This window comes from Macrosteles quadrilineatus, unplaced genomic scaffold, assembly GCF_028750875.1.
Source record: "Macrosteles quadrilineatus isolate MER2022 unplaced genomic scaffold, UCM_ALF_1.0 Scaffold_2__2_contigs__length_208266976, whole genome shotgun sequence".
In the NCBI taxonomy this organism is placed as follows: domain Eukaryota; kingdom Metazoa; phylum Arthropoda; class Insecta; order Hemiptera; family Cicadellidae; genus Macrosteles; species Macrosteles quadrilineatus.
In genome coordinates this window covers 161,212,165-161,234,464 of record NW_026542595.1, presented here as the reverse complement: position 1 = coordinate 161,234,464, position 22,300 = coordinate 161,212,165, and the positions used below count along the sequence as shown (strand labels likewise).

The 22,300-nt window shown below is 35.1% G+C and overlaps 1 protein-coding gene across 2 annotated transcripts in view; it reads left to right on the top strand.

The window, feature by feature from the left end:
- Positions 1 to 22,300, top strand: part of LOC128987886 (heterogeneous nuclear ribonucleoprotein M-like) — a 34,405-nt gene that overhangs the window by 11,367 nt on the left and 738 nt on the right. The window contains exons 3-10 of one of the 2 annotated variants that reach the window (XM_054408962.1): positions 7,226 to 7,522; positions 8,795 to 8,885; positions 9,481 to 9,696; positions 12,789 to 12,881; positions 13,248 to 13,274; positions 13,615 to 13,788; positions 14,282 to 14,547; positions 15,085 to 15,220. In XM_054408962.1, the coding sequence (XP_054264937.1) occupies positions 7,226 to 7,522; positions 8,795 to 8,885; positions 9,481 to 9,696; positions 12,789 to 12,881; positions 13,248 to 13,274; positions 13,615 to 13,788; positions 14,282 to 14,547; positions 15,085 to 15,220 (1,300 nt within the window). Of the gene's footprint in view, positions 1 to 7,225; positions 7,523 to 8,794; positions 8,886 to 9,480; positions 9,697 to 12,788; positions 12,882 to 13,247; positions 13,275 to 13,614; positions 13,789 to 14,257; positions 14,548 to 15,084; positions 15,221 to 22,300 lie in introns of both variants that reach the window. The other variant, XM_054408963.1, reaches the window with a different exon arrangement.

The window sequence follows — 22,300 nt, the reverse complement described above, 5'->3', positions numbered from 1 at the left end:
AGTATGATTTGGTTTTGAGTGTCGTATTAATTAATCGTTTCGTCCTAATATTATATTAACGATGTCAAAACTGACAGTTTTTCAAGAAAATTGGCTAAACGAGGTTGAGTTTAGTTCGTGGCTTGTGCGTGTACCACTAAACACAAAAGTGGCTAAGTGCAAAGTTTGCCAAAAAACATTTAATTTGAGTAATATGGGCCGCCGCGCTGTTACGAGTCACATGACAGGCGAAAAACACAAGAAAAACATGCGAGCTCGTCAACAGTCTGCTTCTGTTAAATGTTTTTTAACTAGACCTAGTGAGTCGCAATCGGTCCCGTCTGGTTCCAAACCCTTAGAAAGTGAACAGCAAGCTACAACGACGGACTCAAGTGCTTCAAGCTCTACGGATACGGCTATTATGGTTAGGCCTACTCAAGAAGATGCCAACACATTTCGTGGGCTAAAAAGATTTTTGTTTAATGACAGTGTTACAAAATCTGAAATTATATGGGCTATACAAAGTGTTATGACGCATAAGTCTCTGCGAACTGCAGGCAGTGATGTAAGTATTTTTAAGCATATGTTCCCTGACAGTGAAATAGCACAAAAGATGCAAATGCAGCGTGACAAAGTAGGCTACCTTCTTGCTTATGGCATTGCCCCACATTTCCAAAAAGAACTGATACAGAAAGTAAACACATGCGAATTTTTAGTTGTTGGATTCGATGAATCATTGAACAAAGTTGCCCAAAAGCAACAGATGGATATTAATATCCGCTTTTGGGATGATACCTCTGATGAAGTAGTAACCCGTTATTTAACTTCTGAGTTCTTAGGCCGTGCAACAGCTGCTGATCTAGTCAATGCCTTTAAAGATGGTCTTAAATCTGTAGACGTAAAGAAAATTCTTCAGATTTCTATGGACGGACCTAATGTTAACTTTAAATTTTTGAAAGACTTTAAAGATGACATGAACAGTGAGCCAGATGACAAAAAAATCTTAGATTTGGGCAGCTGTGGACTTCATACTTTACACAATGCTTTTAAGTCAGCAATGATAGAAACAGGTTGGGGTATCGTGCCATTCCTTAGAGCCCTGTATAACCTCTTTAAGGACAGTCCGGCTAGGAGGGCTCACTTCATTTTTGTTACAAAGTCTGAATTGTTTCCCAAGAAGTTTTGTTCAGTTCGGTGGCTTCACAATGCTGATGTGGCTCAGCGAGCAATAGACATTCTTCCAAGCCTGAAACTTTTTGTTGAAGAAGTAAACAAATCCAAAGCCATCAACACCTACAGTTTTGATGTAATTTCAAAGGCTATATCAGATCCGTTGCTTCATGCTAAATTGGAATTTTTCAAAGGTCTTGCTTCTGATGTGGAGCCTTTTTTGACACAATTCCAAAGTGATGTCCCGATGGCGCCTTTCCTTTTTAACGATCTGACTACACTGGTAAAAATACAGATGGATAGAATTGTAAATCCAGAAGAATTAAAGAGAGCAAAATCTGTGAAAGAGGTAAAATTGGAGAAAAGTAACCTATTGCCCTGTAAAGATGTAGCTATTGGTATCGCCACAAAAAATGCTATTTCAAAAGTCAACAAAAAAAATATCGCTGACCAACAAATTTTGAAATTTAGAGAAAGTTGTAAAAATGCTTTGTTAAAATTTATCAACAAGATGTTAATAAAGTCACCTTTGTTTTTTAAATTGACTAGAGCAGTATCATGTTTCGATCCACAAGTAGTCACAGTGAATTTTGGTCTCGCAAAGAAGAGGATGGAGCTACTATTGACAATTTTGTTGGAGAATAATTGGATCACTAGCACAGTTGTGGACAAAGTCATGAGGGAGTATGAAACTATTTGTCAGCAGCCTGAGTCCATGATCCAGTTAAAAGCCTACAATCGAAATGTTCGTCTTGACAAGTTTTGGAAAAATCTTGTAACCGTTGGCTCAAGTCCACATTTACTTAAAGTTTTAAAGTTGGTCTCAACCCTTTCTCATGGAAACGCAAATGTTGAAAGAGGGTTTTCAGTTAATTCAGAATGTGTAATGGAAAACATGAAATGTGAACTTCTCGTAGCAAGGAGGGTCGTTTATGACACAATTTCAACCAAGGGTGGCATACAAAACTTGGATGTTGATAAGCTCCTCATACATTCTGCCAGAAATGCCCATTCCAGGTTTGTCGAAGCTTCAAAAGAAAAGAAGAGAGTTATGACAGAAGAAGCAGAGAAGAATGAGAATAAGAGGAAAGCGCAGCTACTTTTAAAGGAATTAGAAACTAAGAAAATAAAAATTCTGGAAGAAGCTCAAAAACAAACTGATCTGCTGAATGAGCAGATCAAAAGTATTGTAAAGAAAAACTAATGATGTGGATGTGAAAAAATGTAAATAAGTTGTACAAATGTTCGTGGAGTGCAGTGTAAATAGATTGTACATAAACTTTGATTTAATAGGAGTGGTTGAAAACTTAGCAGCACTACTACAGCTGTAAGTATACTAATAAAATTCTACTCAAAATACCAGCAGCAAGTTTATTTATGTTATAGAGTATAGCCCAGTTAAATTAGAAAAATCGGGTGAAATAATTCCCGGAGAGTTGGAAATTTGTTTAAACGTTCCTTTTGTTCATTAGATTGGAGAAAATAAAAAGTCCTGATGGGTGGGGGTCGAGCTTGACTAAGGGAAGGGCTCCGAATGTGACTTCTTTTAGTTTTTCGCTTATATATCGGAATCTGTAAGTCATATTGAAAAGTGTTAAATACAAAAGTTATAGCTGACAAAATGCTCTACAAAAATGACACTATGCATTTTTTCGTACGACTTAACCGTTTAAAGCTAACTGGTAAAGAAAGTAACAGTATATTAAAATCGTGTTTTCTTTGCATTTCTGTTTTTAAAGTTAATATTACTAAAAATAATTTTAATGATTACATACATGGGTCATGTCGTTTAAACTAGGGGATACAGAGATTCTTCAGTGTCAAACTCATTTTTGAATTTTTTTCGTAGGACTTAACCATTTAAAACTAAGGTGTAAATAAAATAACAGTATATTAAAATGGTGTTTTATTTGCATGGAATATGAAACAGGTTCGAAAAGACAAAGTCTTATCATTGGTCTCAATGAGCAGCACTATCAAAATGAATAACGTAGTGCATGTGGTGGATCCACTACTCGTATTACAACGAGTTGCAATTTCAAAGAAAAACAACGAGGATCTAGAGGACTTCTCACGTTAAGTGGGGCGTAGACTCAACTTTCTCAGTTGTAATCAACCAATATGTGACGTACATAAAGAAACACTATGGTGAATTCTGCACTGTTGTGTTTAATGGTTACTCAGATACTGTCAACAGCACAACACATGCCGAACAGGAGCCACCACCAAGACCGTATCAGTCGACATTGATTTCACTGAAGAAATGACAGTGACAGTGCAGAAAGAAAACTTTCTTTGTAATGACAAAAATAAGACCAAGTTCATCAGAAAATTATCTCCGAGGGTATAGAAGTCAGACGTTCTGAAGCTGATGATACAACGATTGTGCGTTGTGCAGTGAAAAACCTAGCATTCAGTGGTCATGTTGCTACCGTTGGAGAGGATATAAGTTTGCTAGTCCTGCTGATTGCATTAGCTCCACTCGATCAAGAAATTATCTTCTTCAAACAAGAAAAAATGTAGCCTAAAGTAGAACGTAGAAGTTATTACTCTGATGAATTACAGAAATGTGACTTTGCCATGAGCATGTTGTTCATTCACGGGTTTAGTGGGTGTGATACCACCTCGTCATTTTACAGACAAGGCAATTCATTAATTGTGAAATCATCTCGATACTATCACCAACGTATTTTACGGCCCGACTTTGGCCCAAAAGGAAGTCTCGATAGTCGGTGAGCGGATGATCCTACTGATGTACAACATCAGTACATACCGATACATCGCATTCATCAATTCCACCACTAGGCTGATAGCAGATCTCCCGTCTTTGCCACCAACAAAAGGCTCTGCCTAGCAGCATTCTTATAGAATATGTGCAAGTGCAAGAATGGCTGGGAAATAAACTACCATTAACTGATTGGGGTTGGACAACGGGCACCGAAGGACAACTACAAACCCTTACTATCCTAGATCTTGCTACTCCGGCCGCTATCCTCACAACAATATTTAGCAATTTTGGATGTGGAACACGTTATGCTTAAAGCGAGGGTCTACTGCTCAACAATGTGCGGAACTGAGAGGGAGTGTGCACCAATGGCCCTCCGGTAGACGACGATTCTGTGAATCTGGATGAGACTGAAGAATCCCTCGATCCCCTAGTGTAAACGACATGACCCATGTTTATAATCATTAAAATTATTTTTTGTAATATTAACTTTAAAAACAGAAATGCAAATAAAACACGATTTTAATATACTGTTATTTTCTTTACCCTTAGCTTTAAACGGCTAAGTCGTACAAAAAAATGCATAGGGTCATTTTTGTAGAGAATTTTGTCAGCTATAACTTTTGTATTTAACACTTTTCAATATGACTTACAGATTCCGATATATAAGCGAAAAACTTAAAAAAGTCACATTCAGAGCCCTTCCCTTAGTCAAGCTCGACCCCCACCCGTCAGGACTTTTTATTTTATTCAATCTAATGAGCAAGAGGAAGGTTTAAACAAATTTCCAACTCTCCGGGAATTTTTTCACCCGAATGGAAATTTTTTGTTTTATTTGATTGGGCTAGTAGGCCTATATCTGATTATCTGAATAGCCCAAAACTAGCAGTGATAGGCTAGCCTATATTTTTTCACTTTCTTTTTTCTTCTCATCATCTTGATCTTAGTATATATTTGGGTAAGCCTACTCCATCAGTTATTAACCATAAAATATTTATATTTTAGTAGGCCTAGCCTATTTATTCGACTTTTTACGTTCAGCAATCTATTAATGAAAAACCTGAAAAACGCTTCTATAGCTTGAAGTCAGTAATTTTTATGTTTTATTTAGTGATTATATCTAAGTAAGAACATTAATTTAACGCAAATCACCTGTATTTTTGGTCAGGGAAAATTATATATTGGTCAGGGAAAAGTCAGGGAAAAGTCAGGGAATTTAAAATTACTGATGCAGTAGCCACCCTGGGGTAAGGATTATAAATTTAAAATATGATGTCACTAGCCCGAATATTGTTTAGCCTAACACTACTTAAATGGAGCTGTCAAACCATGTTAATGTAATTTCATTAGTATATGATTCTTTCAGTTACTTCATTTGTTTATGTTTATGATGTTTATGATACTGAGTATGTTCTAATATTTGCGAAATGCTGTAATAATATTTTACAGTAAATAATTTGTTATAAAAGAAATCATTCATGGATATATGAAATAATTAAGATTCGATATATAATCATTGCCGTATCGACCTAGGCCCTTATCCTGAGTTTTATGAGGTTTATTTCTTTTATTTATTTTTGTGTCAACAGTAATATAATCCCCCTGCCGCAGCAAATCTATAGTCTGAGCGAACTTCCATTTGCTTGATTTTAATTTCACGATGTTAGAAAATTACCCTATTTTCCATATTTATTTCTATTTTCGTATTTTTTTCTATCTTGCGGTTTGGATCTATTGTGATAGCTTTTCGTTTATAGTGCAAACCATTAAACACATTATTTAATTATACCTTAAAATCTATCATTGGTTTTGTAACGTAGGTAGTCTAAATAAGTATTCACTGTATGAGTTAACAAAAACGTACTATTATCAAGTTAGTAATACAGTTAAATTCTGTTTCTAAATTAAATGGTAGGAGTGAAATTTGGCATTTTCAAAGAACCAACATTGTCTCTTTTGCATACTGATCCCGTTGCAAATTAAATCTGACTTAATTTTCAATTAAATCTAATTCAATAACATTAGGTTTAATGAGTACCTAGGTTTGCTGCCTACAGGGAGGTTAACAAAGTGTGATTTTTAGGAAAACATTATTAACTTAGTATGAAATAAATAAATTTGCCAAGTTTGATAAAAATCTATACATAAACAAGCAATATTACAACAGTTTACTTATCCTACTAATGTTATAAGTAAGAAAGTTTGGATGTATGGATGTATGGATGGATGTATAGATGGATGGATGCATGTATTGACGTTTGTGACAAGTAAACGTGAAAAATACTAAACCGACAAGGTTGAAATTTGGTAGGATGATAGCTGACAATGCATATAGACATTCTTAACTCAGAAATTCTTTCAGGCTCCACCCCAGTGACTCTTGCTTTGGAGTTTCTCATGTTAACCTTATGAGTAGGCTATTTATATTTAAAGAAATTAAAGAATTTTGTCAGCCGTTTCAACTGCACAAGTTGGATCTGTGATATGAAATAGCATTAAAAAGTTATAAGGCTTGCCAAAAGGGTGCAGCACTATTATGTTTTTTGCATTTATGACCACAGCTAATTTGAACCAACTAGCAACAAAAAGTTGTGGTACACAATGAGAACTTTACTTTTTTCCATGGTTTAGGTGCAGTGGTAGAACATTAGAGCTATGGTAGATGTGTGCTACACTATAGGATACCGTATAAATTAAAAGACAAAATTTTCTTAAACCGTGTCCTCTCCCATAACTGCAATAAACATTTACACTTACATGCCAACCCCGTACGAAGGACGGGTATTCTGCTAGTTTAGTATAAAAAGTACGACCTGAACTACCTGGATTTTTTTTTTACTCATGAATTTTTTCTGGTTGGCCTGGTGGACACCCTGTAGTTCCAAAATTATTATATACAATCAGTAGCCAAATAATTAAATTATATATTGCTTGTGTTTACATTACTTTTACTTCGTAATTTGCGATGTAACTACGAATCTCCCTTATGTGTACGGTATAGCCCCGCTCTCCCCTACTAATATTATTAGTTATATAATTGATAGTAACTGTAGGAAAAATATTAATCTGTAACACGAGTGCAAACTGCCTTTACTGCACTCGAGAACCTCGAGTAGACATTTCTCTCGTGTGCAGCAAATTGTCACTTCGCCCACTAGTTACACAAATAACTATTGAGATAGGTCAACGAGCTTGGTATGATTCTTGATCCATAAGGAATTAATCACTTTATCAAGTCTTATCAATAGCCTATCTCAGATCATGGATGCTGAAAATTAATTTCTCCTGTTTGAATAAATATTGACAATTTTGAATTGTGAAGTTTATATTTTTTGTTTGATTGTGTTGCAGGACTTTGACATAGAGAGAGACAGGCAGGGTCGTCCAGTGGGAGGAGGTGGTGGTGGTGGCGGCGGTGGAGGAGGTGGTGGACGGGGCAACATGGGAGGTAGAGACCTTGACATGGGCAACCGTTCCAACAACGCCAACAACCGCATGCGTGAGGTGGACCGGGGAATGGCGGGGACTATGGGCATGGGCGGAGGAGCCTCAGCCAACAAGTGGGGCAACACGTATGGACTCAGTCCTCAGTTCCTGGAGTCTCTACATATCTCTAGTCCACTGGTCACCAGAGTGTTTGTGGCCAATGTGAGTATCATCCATTTTAGTTGAATTTTAACGTTTATGGAATGAGCTATTACCGTAGTACTCATGATAAGACCTGGACCCGGGACCGATTTACTTTTTCGTTTTGAGGTCCCTAGAGGCTAAAAACACCATCCGTTTAAATTCATATATATATGTGTGTGTGTCCGTTAGCACGATAACTCGAGTAAAAATGATCCAATTTTGATGAAATTTGGTATAAACGTGTAAATTTATTCAAACGAGTTGTTTTTTTTTTAAATAGCCTGTAAGTTTATTTTGTGTCAGCTTTAAGTAACCTTTAGGTAATGGTAACCTCACTTAGGCTCCTTTAGGCTCACTTCAAATACCTATCTAAATATAATTTGAAATTGCCCTACCTTAACAACAAGATTTTTGGAACCATAACTTTGGTTTATTTGATTGGTTATTACATGAATTTCACTATTCTAATGCAAATTTGGTCACTGAAAAACATTTACGATTTTTTTTTTCTTAAACATAAATTGTCCAAATACTCTTATTGTTAGCCTATTGTCCAAAACATCAATGCAACAAAAACATCGGTCACTTACCATAGATGTAAAAACGTCAGCTATCGACACTCATTTGTTTACGTCATGCTTGCAATCTAGTAGGTAGAATTATCGCTCGTGTGAACTGTTATGTCACCGGGCTGCGACAATTCTAGCCTCAGCCTACTCGCTTGCTAGATTTGTTGCTTCCCAGAACTTGACCCAAGTACCACACAGTCGCACGTCTGTTTCAACACGAGAAGCTTGGCTGTTGTAGTCTCAGTCTGTTACACAGTTCATCTAAGTGAGTAGCTGCTTCAGTAGACTGTAAACATAACCTGGACTCTGAGCTTTCTGACAGTTAACTGAGTAGAGACTCCGCGGGACAGGCCGGATAACGGTTTTTTTTTTTTTTTCGGTTAAACCGACGTCCCCAAAAACTTGTTAAAACAGACCGTTTAAGTGCATATTGTACAGTATTGACTTAAATTTAGGAGAGCATTGTATTTAGACACGGCACTTTTATTTTGATCACTGGTCTCAAATCTTTATCACGAGAACCGTCGTTTCAGTACCGCCCACTTCCTGTCGATCCAGTGGTGTTAAACCGATGAGCTGATACAAATTGTCAGGTTAAAGAGATGTCATTTCCGCCGAGTGTAGTCCGGTTACACCAATGTCCCGGTTAAAAGGTATCCGTATAAGAGGGAGTCTACTGTATGAGTTTTTACTTCTGGTTTATTTTCCAATTATTTTACAGCTGGATTATAAGGTTGATGAGAAGAAGCTACGAGATGTGTTCAAGTTGGCTGGCCGTGTTCTAAATGCTGAGATAAGCTTGGATAAGGAAGGTAATGAAAATGTCATTAAAATGTAAAATTAAACTATTTAGTAGAGGATAGAGGCTGCAAGTTTCTGTAAAGTGCAAGACTTCTGCAAGGTTTAAACACCAACAGATTAGTAAAAATAGTATAAACAAATTGGAATTATAGTAGATAAATTTGCTAATAGCACAATTCACAAGCGCAAACAATTTCTATACTCAAAGAATTGCAGCTTTAAAATGTTAATAGCACTCTTACAATGTGAATTTAGTTTGAACACTCAACTGATGTACAACACTGTACAAACCAAGGGTTGGCTGGACCAGGGAATTCTGTAGAAGATGTTATAATAAGGGAGAAGAGTATGGCCTTGAAAAATTACCACGGCTGGGTTAACTGAGGAGCAGTTTATTAGGCTGCGCATCGCAACACCGAGCAGAGTTTAAATGCCAGTTTTGACGTATTGATTTTGTTCAAACCACAGTTGTCATTCATTAATTAATAGTCAACATTCAAATTATGCTGGAAAATTAGCAGCCATGATGTTTTAACATTGATTTGAATTAAAGAAGTTTCAAAATGATGACTGTTTGGATAAAGAACGTTCTATTGTATTTTGCAGGTAAGAGCAGAGGGTTTGGTGTGGTGGAGTATGAACACCCAGTTGAGGCAGTGCAGGCTATCTCCATGTTGCACAACCAGATGTTATACGACCGGAGATTGTCGGTGAGGATGGACCGCGTAGACAAGCCTGATGGACCTCCCAAACTGCCTGAGGGACTCAAGGGCCTCGGCATGGGATTGGGCGCCAACGGTACTCCCCTGCAAGATGTCACCAGTAAGTGATCAACCCTAGTACCACTTGCAAAGTTTCATTTTTAGCAAATGTTATTTTTCTTAACCCTAGGAGTGGCAGATCGACAGAAAATGTTGATTTCAAAATGTGCCGCTGGAGTGGCGGGCGACAGAATATGTCGATTTATGTAACGTTTTTTTCAGTTGCATGTTAAGCCCATTTAAAGTCGGTGAAATGACATAACTCTTATACCAATGGAAAGATAAGATTCCGAAGTTTCATTTTATTATAAGAATAAACCTTATAACATAAATACATCGATCTTATAATGAGTTACATTTAAACGAAAAATACGCGCGAACTCGCGAACGCCATGTTTTGTTGCGCAATCGTCAATGATGAGTCATTTCAAAACTAAATAGCAGACGTAATTTTTGTCTGTGACAAAAGCAAGTGGTACCACTGTAACAAGCATGAAGAAATCTTTTATTCTGTATAAAGTATAACGTCATAATACATTCCAACAGCTGATGAACAATTTTTGTAAATAGCCTATTTTTACGTATTGTTCATGTGGCGGATCGACATAAAATGTCGATTTCTAAATCGCATATATATACAATGTGAAAAGTACAAAAACGTTGTTTTATATACGCTCTTGTAGACGAAGGACAGTAGAATTCAATGTTGTTAGGCTGGTCACACAAATAGAAGCTTTTGATTTTTCAAAGCTAAAGGAACAGAACACTTGTCATCGTCTAACCTAAAATGGCGGCGTAGTCGTGAGTTTTTGTCCGATAACAAAGACGAAGTGTGGGTTTTATCCCTATTTTACAGTGTAATGTTCGTTTTAGCGAATTTCCCTATAGGGAAGTAGCTATTACCGTAGGTCTCATGGTAAGACCTAAGCCCGGGACCGATTTACTTTTTCATTTTGATGTCCCCAGAGGCCAAAAACACCATTCGTTCAAATTTGTATATATCTATATATAGATATATATATATATATATATATATATATATATATATATGTGTGTCCATCCGCACGATAACTTGAGTAATTTTTGTCCGATTTTGATCAAATTTGGTTTGAAGGTGTAAGGCGGGATTAACTTGAATGAGTTCGCAAACCAGCATGATCGGACTATGGGAACGGGGGTTTATGGGGGGTTTTATGGGGTAAAAATAGGTTTTTCCCATTTTTGACCATAAAAACACAAAATTTAACAATTTCTTTCTAAACCATTTTGTAGAGCTTAAAAAAACAAATAATTTAGTATATTGAAGCGTTATTATGTGCCTAATTGTTACGGAGAAAATTCCAAAAAATTGTAATTTTAAAATTCCCATGTTATTCTTATGAAGAATAAGTCAACTGTTGTTGTTTGCTTGTTTATGAACATATTTTGATCAAATTTGGAAAATTCATTAATTTCTTACTAAACCACAGTACCTTTTAATATTTTACATAAAAAAAAACTTTTTACCCCCCCCCCCTGTTGCAGCAAACCTAAGTACTCATTAAACTAATTCTGTTTAAATTGGGAATAAATATGATATTTTTAAGGAGACATTTTAGTTTAAATCCAATCAGGCAAATGGAAATTCGCTAAGTCTGCAGGTCTGCTGCGGCGGGGGTATTATGTTTTTATTTTGTATTAGGCGAAATATTTATGCATTATTTTGCATAAATATTTATACATGTGTGATCCAAAATAGGATAAAAAGTTAGTGAAGTTTTGTGGGCTATAACAGCTGATCAGTTGTTTTGTTTACATTTTTGCTTTTGTGAAAACCAAATATTCTATTACTTATCTTATTTAGTTATTCTTATATAGAATGATATTATTGGCTTCAAAAAATGTATGGTTTTATCATATTGATTTATTAGTAGGGGGCATTTGTGGATCTATCAACGTGTAGTTGAAGAAATTGACGTTTTCCAATTTTTCCGTATTATTGCTAGTAAATCTATGAAAATAATTCTTTTGTGTATATTTATGATATGTCTATGTAGAGGAATAAATTCTGAACAAAATGCATATTTTGAATTTTGCAATAAAAAATTACGTTACATGTGACACGTGTTTGATTTTGAAATAAAATTTGAAAAATTTATAAATTTTCTTTTTTTTACTTTTTTCTAAAAATCAACCTTTCTAAAATTGGTTTGTATTACCATTTTTGAATTCTACTGACTATTACGAACAAAATGAATATACGGTTCAATAGTTTATCTCTACATACTAATTTTATACAGATTTTTGAAGAACTCCCTTACAAATTCATTAAAATGAGCGTGCCACTCCACAAAGCACATACTGAAAATCAGTCTCGCCACTCCTAGGGTTAAGTCCCGAACAACTGTATGTTTTTGATTTAAGGACCACAGAAGCCTGAACCACCTTTCAATTTGTTAAAATTGTTACATTTGTATTTACAGTAGACTTCCTCCTATCCGGACTCCTCGGGACCGAGGCCAGTCCGAATAACGGTTTTTCCGGTTAAACCGACATCCCCAAAAACTCATTAAAACGGACTGTTTACTGTGATAAGTATTCGACTTAAATTTAGGAGAGCATTGTATTTAGACACGTGATCACTGGTCTCAAATCTTTCCCACGAGAACAGTCGTTTCAGTACTGCCCATTTCCTGCCTATCTAGTCCGGTTAAACCAATGTGCTGATAAAAATTGTCCGGTTAAACAGATGTCATTTCCGCCGAGTGTAGTCCGGTTAATCCGATGTCCGGTTTAAAGGTATGAAGAGAGAGTCTACTGTACCCTCCATTAAACTATAAATACAGATGAATGGGTATCTATATTTAGCTCTTCTTAACTTAAGTGTGTGTGTCCTCAGGCTCAATAACTTATAAGATTTTGGAATTACAGCTTTCACACAAGATTTTTGTTTCAGGAAATTTTTTTATCAGTATAAAAAAACCACGTTGAATTATTTTCAGAAATTAGACCTAATGCATTATATAAATATTATTAAATATTATATTGGTCCGTGTTGCGTGAACTTAATATATGGTTGAGAAAATAAGAGCCCTTCTTTGGTTTATTTTCCTTAATTATATGGCATTATAGTGCTAGAAATTCATAGACAATATATTATTATGTTGATTTCAGGAAACCTTCCTAGCATAGCGCAGAACATTCAACCGACAAATCTGAATCTGGCCAACCAAGTAGCGGCTCCTTCCCTGACACAAGCAGCTCTAGGTATGATCAGCTTATCCACATCATAGCTATGGAATAGCTCAATAATTCATGTTATTTTATAGCAGATTGTGTATCAAAAATTTTTTATGACACAATCATTGTAACTTTAAAGTTAAAAGTCGGATATTTTTTAGTTTGGTCATCCATCTATCATGATAATTTAATAAAAGCCCTATCCTATTGGTAAAGAATAATAGTCAAGATTTAGTTTTTTTTTTATCTAAAAACACTGCATGTGGTCTTAGAACATTTATATATACCTATAGTTTTCCTTAATTGATTAGGTATTTATCAACCTAATAATTTTAAAAGCTATTGTGGCTTGGTTATCAGTAAAAACTAATCTTTCATTTTAACTCTTTTTAGGACCAGCGGCAGCCTTAGCAGCTAGAGGTAATATTCCCCATTACTCTTGTTTTTGGCTTTAAATAATTTTGTTTTGTTTTAGGCTTTTATAGTTAGAAGCAAGAAAATGTAACTGGCAACAAAAAATTTTAGCTAAAAATGTCGCTAATAAATTGCATACTGTCATTGGTTAGTGAGTTAAAAATTTAGATTGTTTTTTTTCCCAATCTAACTCTCAGTATAATTTAAGCAACTAAAAATTAAAAGCAAAATCAAGATTTAAAAGAATACTAACATCACCTTACTTCTAGATACTTCATTAGTTCTTTCAGCATGCCCCGCATATGGATTTTATTTATTAACTTGTAATGTGTGTTCTGTTGACTAGACATGCTGCCTAGCCTAGGAGGCGCCGGTGCAGCAGGTCTTGGACTTGGTGCTGGGGATCTCAGTGGTCTAGGCGCCGGGGGACTCAGCGCTGCAGCTCTTGGCGGCTTTGCACCCAACAACCCTCTCATGGCCCAACTCAACGCAGCAGGCAACAGCCTACTGGGGGCTGCAGGTAATAAACAACATTGACCAAATACCCTACTAACATTTTCTTTAGGAGAACTCTATGTTACCTCATAGATAAGACACTTTTAGGTTTAGTTTTATCTGCAATTTTTCTACTTACATACTTTGATTATTTAAATTGATTCATCTATTATTTAAACAACCTAACCTAACTTAAAACAAAAATGTGTCAGTTGAAAGGGTTTTATTTGTTTTGAAGAGTTTTTTGTGCTTAAACCTGGATAACTTTGTTTTTAGTATCTTATGTTATGTGAACTAAATAATTAGTAGGCCTACTTTTATACTTTTCAGTAGACTGTCAAATAATGTTTTTATCATCTCTGTTTTTGTTTTCTTTTCTGGATATTGTTGCTATATTTTAAAGTCATGCTTCTGGTCTAGTTCTAAGGTCAGTGTGTTCAAAATGTGTGAATGTAAAGTCAAATGTTACTTCAGTTTTTACTTTGTTTTGGTAGTGCCAACATACTCTACCATTTCAGGTGGACTGGGTAACAACCTAGGAGGCGGTGGACTTGGAGGAGGTCTAGGAGGTGGACAGCTGGGCGGTGGCGGCCTAGGAGGCGGTGGAGGAGGTCTAGGCGGTCGGGACTTTGACTCCCTCAGTGCAGCTCTAGGAGGCGGTGGTGGAGGAGGTGGAGGATTCAACTCCAACAACATGGATAGAGACTTCCACCGGCCACCTCCTAACAACATGTCTGGCAATGGTAGAGGCGAGCCCCTTAGTGACACTATCATGATTAAGAATGTAAGTTGCTCAATCATGCAGAACATTCTGATTCTATATTTTTTTTTCTTTAAAAGAAGCCTAATGTTGTGTAATATAGTAAATATTTTGATAAGCATACTTAGAAAGAGAACAGCCCCTTCATATCTAACTCACCGTTAAGTCCCAGTTTGGCTACAGGATAACAAATTGCATGCAACTTTGTAGAATGTTATCACATAGTTTTAATAGTCAGGGGTGTAGAAATATGTAGTGTTTGGTTAATAATATATTTGTACAAATGTTGACCACCTAGGCCTCTATTCAAGTCAATTAGGCAATGTATCATTTTATTGTTCCTAAGTTTTCCTAAAGAAACATTTTTTATGTACCTATGTTATATTATTGTTTTGTCTTAGTGAAGATATTTTGGGGGAAAATTAAGAAACTATACATTTATTTTGGATCAAGATCATTGTGCAACCATGATGATGATGTTAAGCAAAATTCAACCATTAGTAGTTTGTTTATGAGGAAGTTGTACCGACTCGGTAACATGATGTCCTGTTTGTTTTACAGCTTCCGCCCTCCGCAACTTGGCAACAGCTGAAGGACAAGTTCAGAGACGCAGGAGATGTCAAGTTCGCTGAACTGAGAGGAAAAGACATTGGAATCATCCAGTTCACCAGCAAATGGGATGCAGAACGTGCCCTCAGTATCCTTTAAAACACTAATCGAGTATTATATATTACTAGAGAACCCGTGCGGCTCTTATAGTATGAAACATAACGCCAAGGAAAACGTTATGCTTAAATTCGAGTAATTCTAGTTACATCTTAGAGTTGGTTAAGCACTTGTTTTGTTACAAACTAATTTTAAATATCTCTATTTGCATCGTCAAGGTTCACCTACATTATTTCTGCTCTCAGTTTTAACTGATACTTTTAATGAATGCTAAACGATCCGCTTCAATTCGTGTTGACATGTTGCAACAGTTGTTCCAGCATTGAGAATTGAAGAAAACTGTTGCCTAACTGATAACCTGTGTTAAATAATTTAAGTTGGGTCATTTTATTTCTTTGATTTGATACATCCCCCTAAACCAAAGAATTTTTTTCCATAGAGAATCCTGAAAAGTGGGGTGATATCAACCATTTTATGTGCTCCATTTTTTACCCAAAAACTCTGGGTTACCAACTGGACAGCCATAGATCTGCTTTGAATAGGCTAAAGCAGCAACACCATTGAAAGTTGGTTAACATATTTTAACGTGTTGTCTGTCAGTCACAGTATATACCCCGCATCAGAACATTCTAACGTTGTTCAGTGGAGTTTCTCTTAATACCTGTCCCAAAGTTTTGAAAGTATGGATTCATTTGTCGCAATAGGTTGGATATCTCCTGTATCTATAAGATTTGGATAGCAATTTTCATTTTCTCTTTTTGAACAGCGTATATTATTTGCCTCTCCTGAATCATAAAAATAAACTTGATAACTACTCGATCGTTGAATTTATGTTAATAAACACTAACTCCTTCACTTATGTTTAGTCTAATATTGCCACTAAAACTTTAAATAACAAATATGTTTTTGAAACTTCTTATTTTTTACTTGAAATGTCTGGATTGTATTGGTGAATTCAAAAAACTTTGTGAAGTAAAAAAACTTTGTATAAGTTTGTCCAAGGAACTGGCAACATAACCTAGAAGTAAACAATCCATTTGCGTTTTTTCTCAATTGAAGTAGAGCGAGTAGGCCTAATACAAACGTTTACAATAAAAACATAAGGTCCGCCAAGATTTGGTATAATCTTGGTACTTGAACTTACAAAGGCCAAGGCATTATTATAGTTTCTACTAAATGTTTTGAAATATCTCTATTTGTCAGTGTCAAAAGTAAACATTTCTTGCATGCATTCATTAATTGATCTGACATTAGGCAAGTTTACTTTACCACCATGAGAATACTATGTCCTTTGTATATTTTTTCACTTCCAAAGTAAGTTGCATAACAGAACTGGCAAATATTATTCATCTCACCAAGTGAATGTGTATCTGGATAGGTATCTGTTAGACCAGGCATCTCTTTTTTCTACCCTTTCATACGCATAAAATATCCTATTATTAATTGTCACCTCCTCCCGTTTTCAATATTTCTTCTTTGAACTCGAGGCATTTTCTGTTCTTCCAGCAAAACTGATTAACTGTTTAACTTGGTCTTAACCTACTGAATATTACAAACAATAATATTTATGATAGTGGTTTAAATACCTTATTCTTGCAATCCAATTGTTGTCTTCACAACTAGTTTCAACCTGCTATGAGGTCATCATCAGGTGAGTACAAGGATGATATTACTTCATATGAAGGTCGTCAGTAACAGTTTTTTCACATTCACACAAACACACGACGAATAAACACATAGTGCGCACACATATACGGCCGATAAAAACATTTAACTCGACAAGCGGACCCGTGTTGATAATGCGGAAGTTGCGTCTAGACTGTAGGGTAAACAGCTGGTCAAGCATCACGCGCATTTTCTTATCGCTCGTCGGTTCCATTCCCATTGTCTCTGCCCTCCCCTTCCCTCTCCAGTATTTCTATTGCAGTGTTGTATATGACGTTTGAATTAAAATAAAGTTGGTCGTTTAAAACATTATCCATGTCTGATTTGACGGCTCTATATATCTCGAATTCTTCCAGGGTGTTAATTTTAAACTTGTCCTGTGACGTATGTAAAATTTCCATGTTTTCATTAATGCTGCTGTAATTATGCTGATGAGTAATTAAATGTTCGGCAAAGGTTGAAGTTTGTTTTGAGGTGGTCTTCTTTGGTACGTGCTCCTTAAAGCGTTTGGAGAAAGAGCGGGAAGTTTGGCCTATGTAATACTTATTACAATCTGAACAGTTGATTTTGTAAACACCACTTTTTTCATATTTAAGTTTAGTTGTATTTGGTCTTTCTTTCAGAAGTGGTCCAAGATTGTTTTTTGTTCTAAAGGATACAGTTATGTTATTTTTCCCCATTAATGATTTGAATTTATTACTAAGACACGAATTATAGTCAGCTGATAAGAACTTTTTATTTTGGTTCACTCTTTCTGTTTTGTTTTGGTGTTTCAAAATTAATTTATCTATTAACGTGGTCGTGTATCCATTGGAGACGGCAATGTGTTTTATGATGTTTATCTCTCTAGCGGAAGGGGAGGGCAGAGACAATGGGAATGGAACCGACGAGCGATAAGAAAATGCGCGTAATGCTTGACCAGCTGTTTACCCTACAGTCTAGACGCAACTTCCGCATTATCAACACGGGTCCGCTTGTCGAGTTAAATGTTTTTATCGGCCGTATATGTGTGCGCACTATGTGTTTATTCGTCGTGTGTTTGTGTGAATGTGAAAAAACTGTTACTGACGACCTTCATATGAAGTAATATCATCCTTGTACTCACCTGATGATGACCTCATAGCAGGTTGAAACTAGTTGTGAAGACAACAATTGGATTGCAAGAATAAGGTATTTAAACCACTATCATAGTTATTATTCGCAATCCGGAGGCTACTCACACCACAATGAAAATAATATTTACTCCCAAAAAGCTAATGAGTTTCTTTTTATAAACAGCTGTTTTTTGTTTTTAAATTTGTTCTATGTATTTCTTATGGGGAAAACCCGACCTTTGAGAGGGTCTCACGCCCTTAAGAGTAGGAATTTTAAAATTCTAAAACCTTATTGTAAAACTACATATTGAGACAAATTTTTTGACACCTTAAACGTTGAAATTGGTCCACCAATAAGGGAGGAGTTGCGTTAACAAAAAACTGCTTCACGTATTATAAATATAGATTTGTTCAGTTTTTTGAAGAAATAGCACTAGGCTTGAAAAAAAACGTCAAGGAAAAATAAATGGGTATACAACAAACGTACATATCTAAGAATAGTCTGGGCGTCAGCTAGGGGGACCTGGAAATTTGGGTGGACAAAGGTTTTTTTTCAGTTTGATTACGAATATGCCGGGTGTCACTTTGGGACCCTTGGGCAAACGCCGCCATATTGAAAAAATGGTGGCCAAAACTGGGATTTCTCTAAATAACTTGAAAGTTTAAGAGATTTTTGTGAAGAGACATGAAATAAATAGCGTAAAATTTTACTCAAAAATGATGTTCAGTAATTTTTGTTAACCTCGAGCATGGTTTTAGCATAATTTTATAAATTTGTTATTAATAACTAAAAACATGAAAATACTCATGACGTATTACACAGATTCTTTAGTAAACATAGTTATAAAATGCAATGCATATTTGTACAAGTAACCTTTGTTAAAAAATAATTGTTAGTGCCTTCTAACTCCCCTCAGTCAAAATCAGAATCAGTAAAAAAAACCTTTGTCCACCCAAATTTCCAGGTCATCGTAAATTATAATGGGTCGGAGCCCAGACTAGAAAAGTATCAGGCATTTGATAGCACCCAACATAATTTGATATTTCCATAGGCTTTTTAGAGTAGCCTTCCATGTTAAATACTTCCTTCTGGAAAAGTTCCCTTAGAGGAGTAACATCAAAATGTGTTGTGAACCTTGGGTCTATTGGCAGTAAAATATCGGGAAATCTTTCCTTAGGCAAGTCAGTCACGTGTCATATTTCTTGTCCTTTAATTTATAAATGTGTCTGGTGTTATTTTGCAGATAAAAACCAAGATTTGTTCTTACAAAACAATACAGCTAACATACCTTGAAACTGTTTCACTCGTAGAAAAAAATAAAAGTCTAATTACATTCTTTAAAGTAATTGAAAATAGGCTAACATTCTGAGATAAGTTCATGGTATATTTAATTTGACGTGAGAACAAAATTCAGATCTGCTTGTTGCTCTAGCAGTAAAGTAAATGATTATCACACTTCCCAGTCTACTGAAACAATTTGAGTAGGCTATTATTGGGTTATGGTTGTAAGTAACGTGAATGCACCTATAGGAAAGATGAACAAGTATTGTGACTTAAAAAAAAAAAAAAAAAAAACCAACGAGGAAGACAATTAAAGGAAAATTGGGAGCCTTGGAAAGTAATCTTTCTATTTTTTTATATTTTTTTCATAGGCCTAATTAAAGATTTTAATATTCGTTTAACAAACCCCTTTAAAGTTTTAGGAAGTATTAAAATGAACTCATATGACAATTAGTGATGGTCGAATCGAGGAATTTTGAATCTCGAGTCCCAAAAATAATTACAAATGGGCTTATGGTGATTAAAAAAGCAAGTGAATGGAATAGAAACCATAAAAAATCATATTACACTAACAATAAATGACTACTCTTTGCAATGAAAAGTTACGTAATTACTTTTGACACACGGAAAAAATAGGAGCCATAGAACGTAATCTTTCTATTTTCTTTTTTTTCCATAGGCCTAACTAAAGATTTCAATATTCGTTTAACAAATGCCTTAAATGTTTTAGGAAGTATTAAAATGAACTCATATAACAATTAGTGATGGTCAAATCCAGGAATTTCGACTGTCGAGTCCCAAAAAACATTACAAATGGGCTTATGGTGATTAAAAAAGCAAGTGAATGGAATAGAAACCATAAAAAATAATATTACACTAACCATAAATGACTACTCTTTGCAATGAAAAGTTACATAATTACTTTTGACACACGGAAAAAATAACAGAACCCTTATTAACCTAAATCGAACAGTCGGTCGGTATACTTTATTTGGACGGCAAATATTCATTATTTGTTATTTATGGTTGTTGTAGGTACACTTGATAATTTTAAATTTGTTGATCGATAGCATGCTCTATTCATAAAATGGCAATGTCACAGTATTGTATATTACAACGTCAATAACCTCTATGGTTATGCAACGTCACAGTATATGCCTTATAATTCTATTTAAAAAAATTGTTGATTTTTGAATCTTGTTAATTGAATCTCAAATCCAAATCTTTCCTTAGGATTCGAGATTCGGATTTGACACATCCATAATTAATAATTATAATTAATTGTGTTTAAGTCGCACCTCGAGGGCACTATAAGCTCACTTTTTTAACAGGAAATTTGCATTCAACATTTCTGTTTCTCTACATATCTATCAGTCAAAGTAGCTGGACGATTTAGTCAAAATCCTATAAGCGGTTACATGTAAAGAAAACGTTTTATGCCTTTTTTTAATGTCCTTTTTTATTTAATTTTTTTATGGTTTGGCTCTTAAGGTATTCTTTAACTTAAATGACTAGTAACAATTATATTTCATTCAGTTTTTAATATCAATACTGAATTAAGGTACAGTCCAACCTCAGTATAGCGAATCTGAAGGGACTGAACTGAATATTCGTTATATCAAGGATTTCGTTAAAACGAGGTTCGTTATATAGAGGTTAGGTTTGCAGGAATTTCGCTAAGTCGAGGTTCAAAACCAGCGTCGGTCAATATAGGTCGGGATTTGACCTCATTAAAATACAATTAAAGTAGCATAGGCTACAATACTTTACAGTACAGTGTTTACATTGTACAGTAGAACCTAAATTATCCGGCATAATAAAGGGGAGGGATCTTGAATATTGCGCAATCATGACAATGGCATTGACCTTGGTACAGGTTAAAAGCTGTAAGTTTAAAATCACAGCTTGTTCTAACCCTCCTTTGGTTTTAGCGAATTTCCCTATAGGGAAGTAGCTATTACCGTAGGTGGCACGGTAAGACCTAGACCCGGGACCGATTTACTTTTTCATTTTGATGTCCCCAGAGGCCAAAAACACAATTCGTTCAAATTTTTATATATGTATATATATATATATATATATATATATAGACAAATATATATATATATAGACATATATATATATATATATATATAGACATATATATATATGTCACTAGTTACTTTTGTATATATGTAGGTGTATATATTGTATGTATGTAGTTACTTTTGATATATATATATACGTCCGTGAACGCGATAACTTGAGTAATTTTTGTCCGATTTTGATGAAATTTGGTTTAAAGGTGTAAAGCGGGATAAACTTGAATGAGTTCGCGAACCAGCATGATCGGACCATGGGAACGGGGCTTTACGGGGGGTTTTATGGGGTAAAAATTGGTTTTTCTCACTTTTGACCCTCAAAACACAAAATTTCCCAATTTCTCTTTAGACCTTTTTAAAGAGCTTAAAAAAACAATTAATTTAGTATATAAAAGTATTTTTGTTCGGTTAATAGTAACGGAGAAAATTAAAAAATTGTAAATTTAAAATTCCCATGTTATTCTTATGGAGAATATTGTAAAATGTTGTAGTTTGCTTGTTTATGGATATATTTTGTATTTCGATCAAATTTATTTATTTTGTACTAAGCTATCAATATTTTACAAAAAAAACACACTTTATTAGTATCCTTGTAGCAGCAAACCTAGGTACTCGTTAAACCTAATGTTATTAAAATATATTTAATTGAAATCAATTAAGACAAATGGAAATTCGCTTAGTCGGCAGGTTTGCTGCGGCAGGGGTATTGTTTTTATATTTTTTCTTAGGTTTCTCTTTATCCAAAAATTGTACAATTCACCATAGTTATCCCATATCGCCCAATCACAGCTTACTAAACATTACGTCGTCATCAGTCCTCAGTGAATGAAATCAGTTCTCGGTTGCAACATAGGGCGCGCAGCGACAGCAGACAAAGATGTAAAACGGAGCAGACGAATGTTAGCGCAAGCGATGACGTGACCTTTCCATTTAATTTGATAAAGAAACAGATTTTCCCAAAACAATAATTGGGTGGGGGATTTGTTATA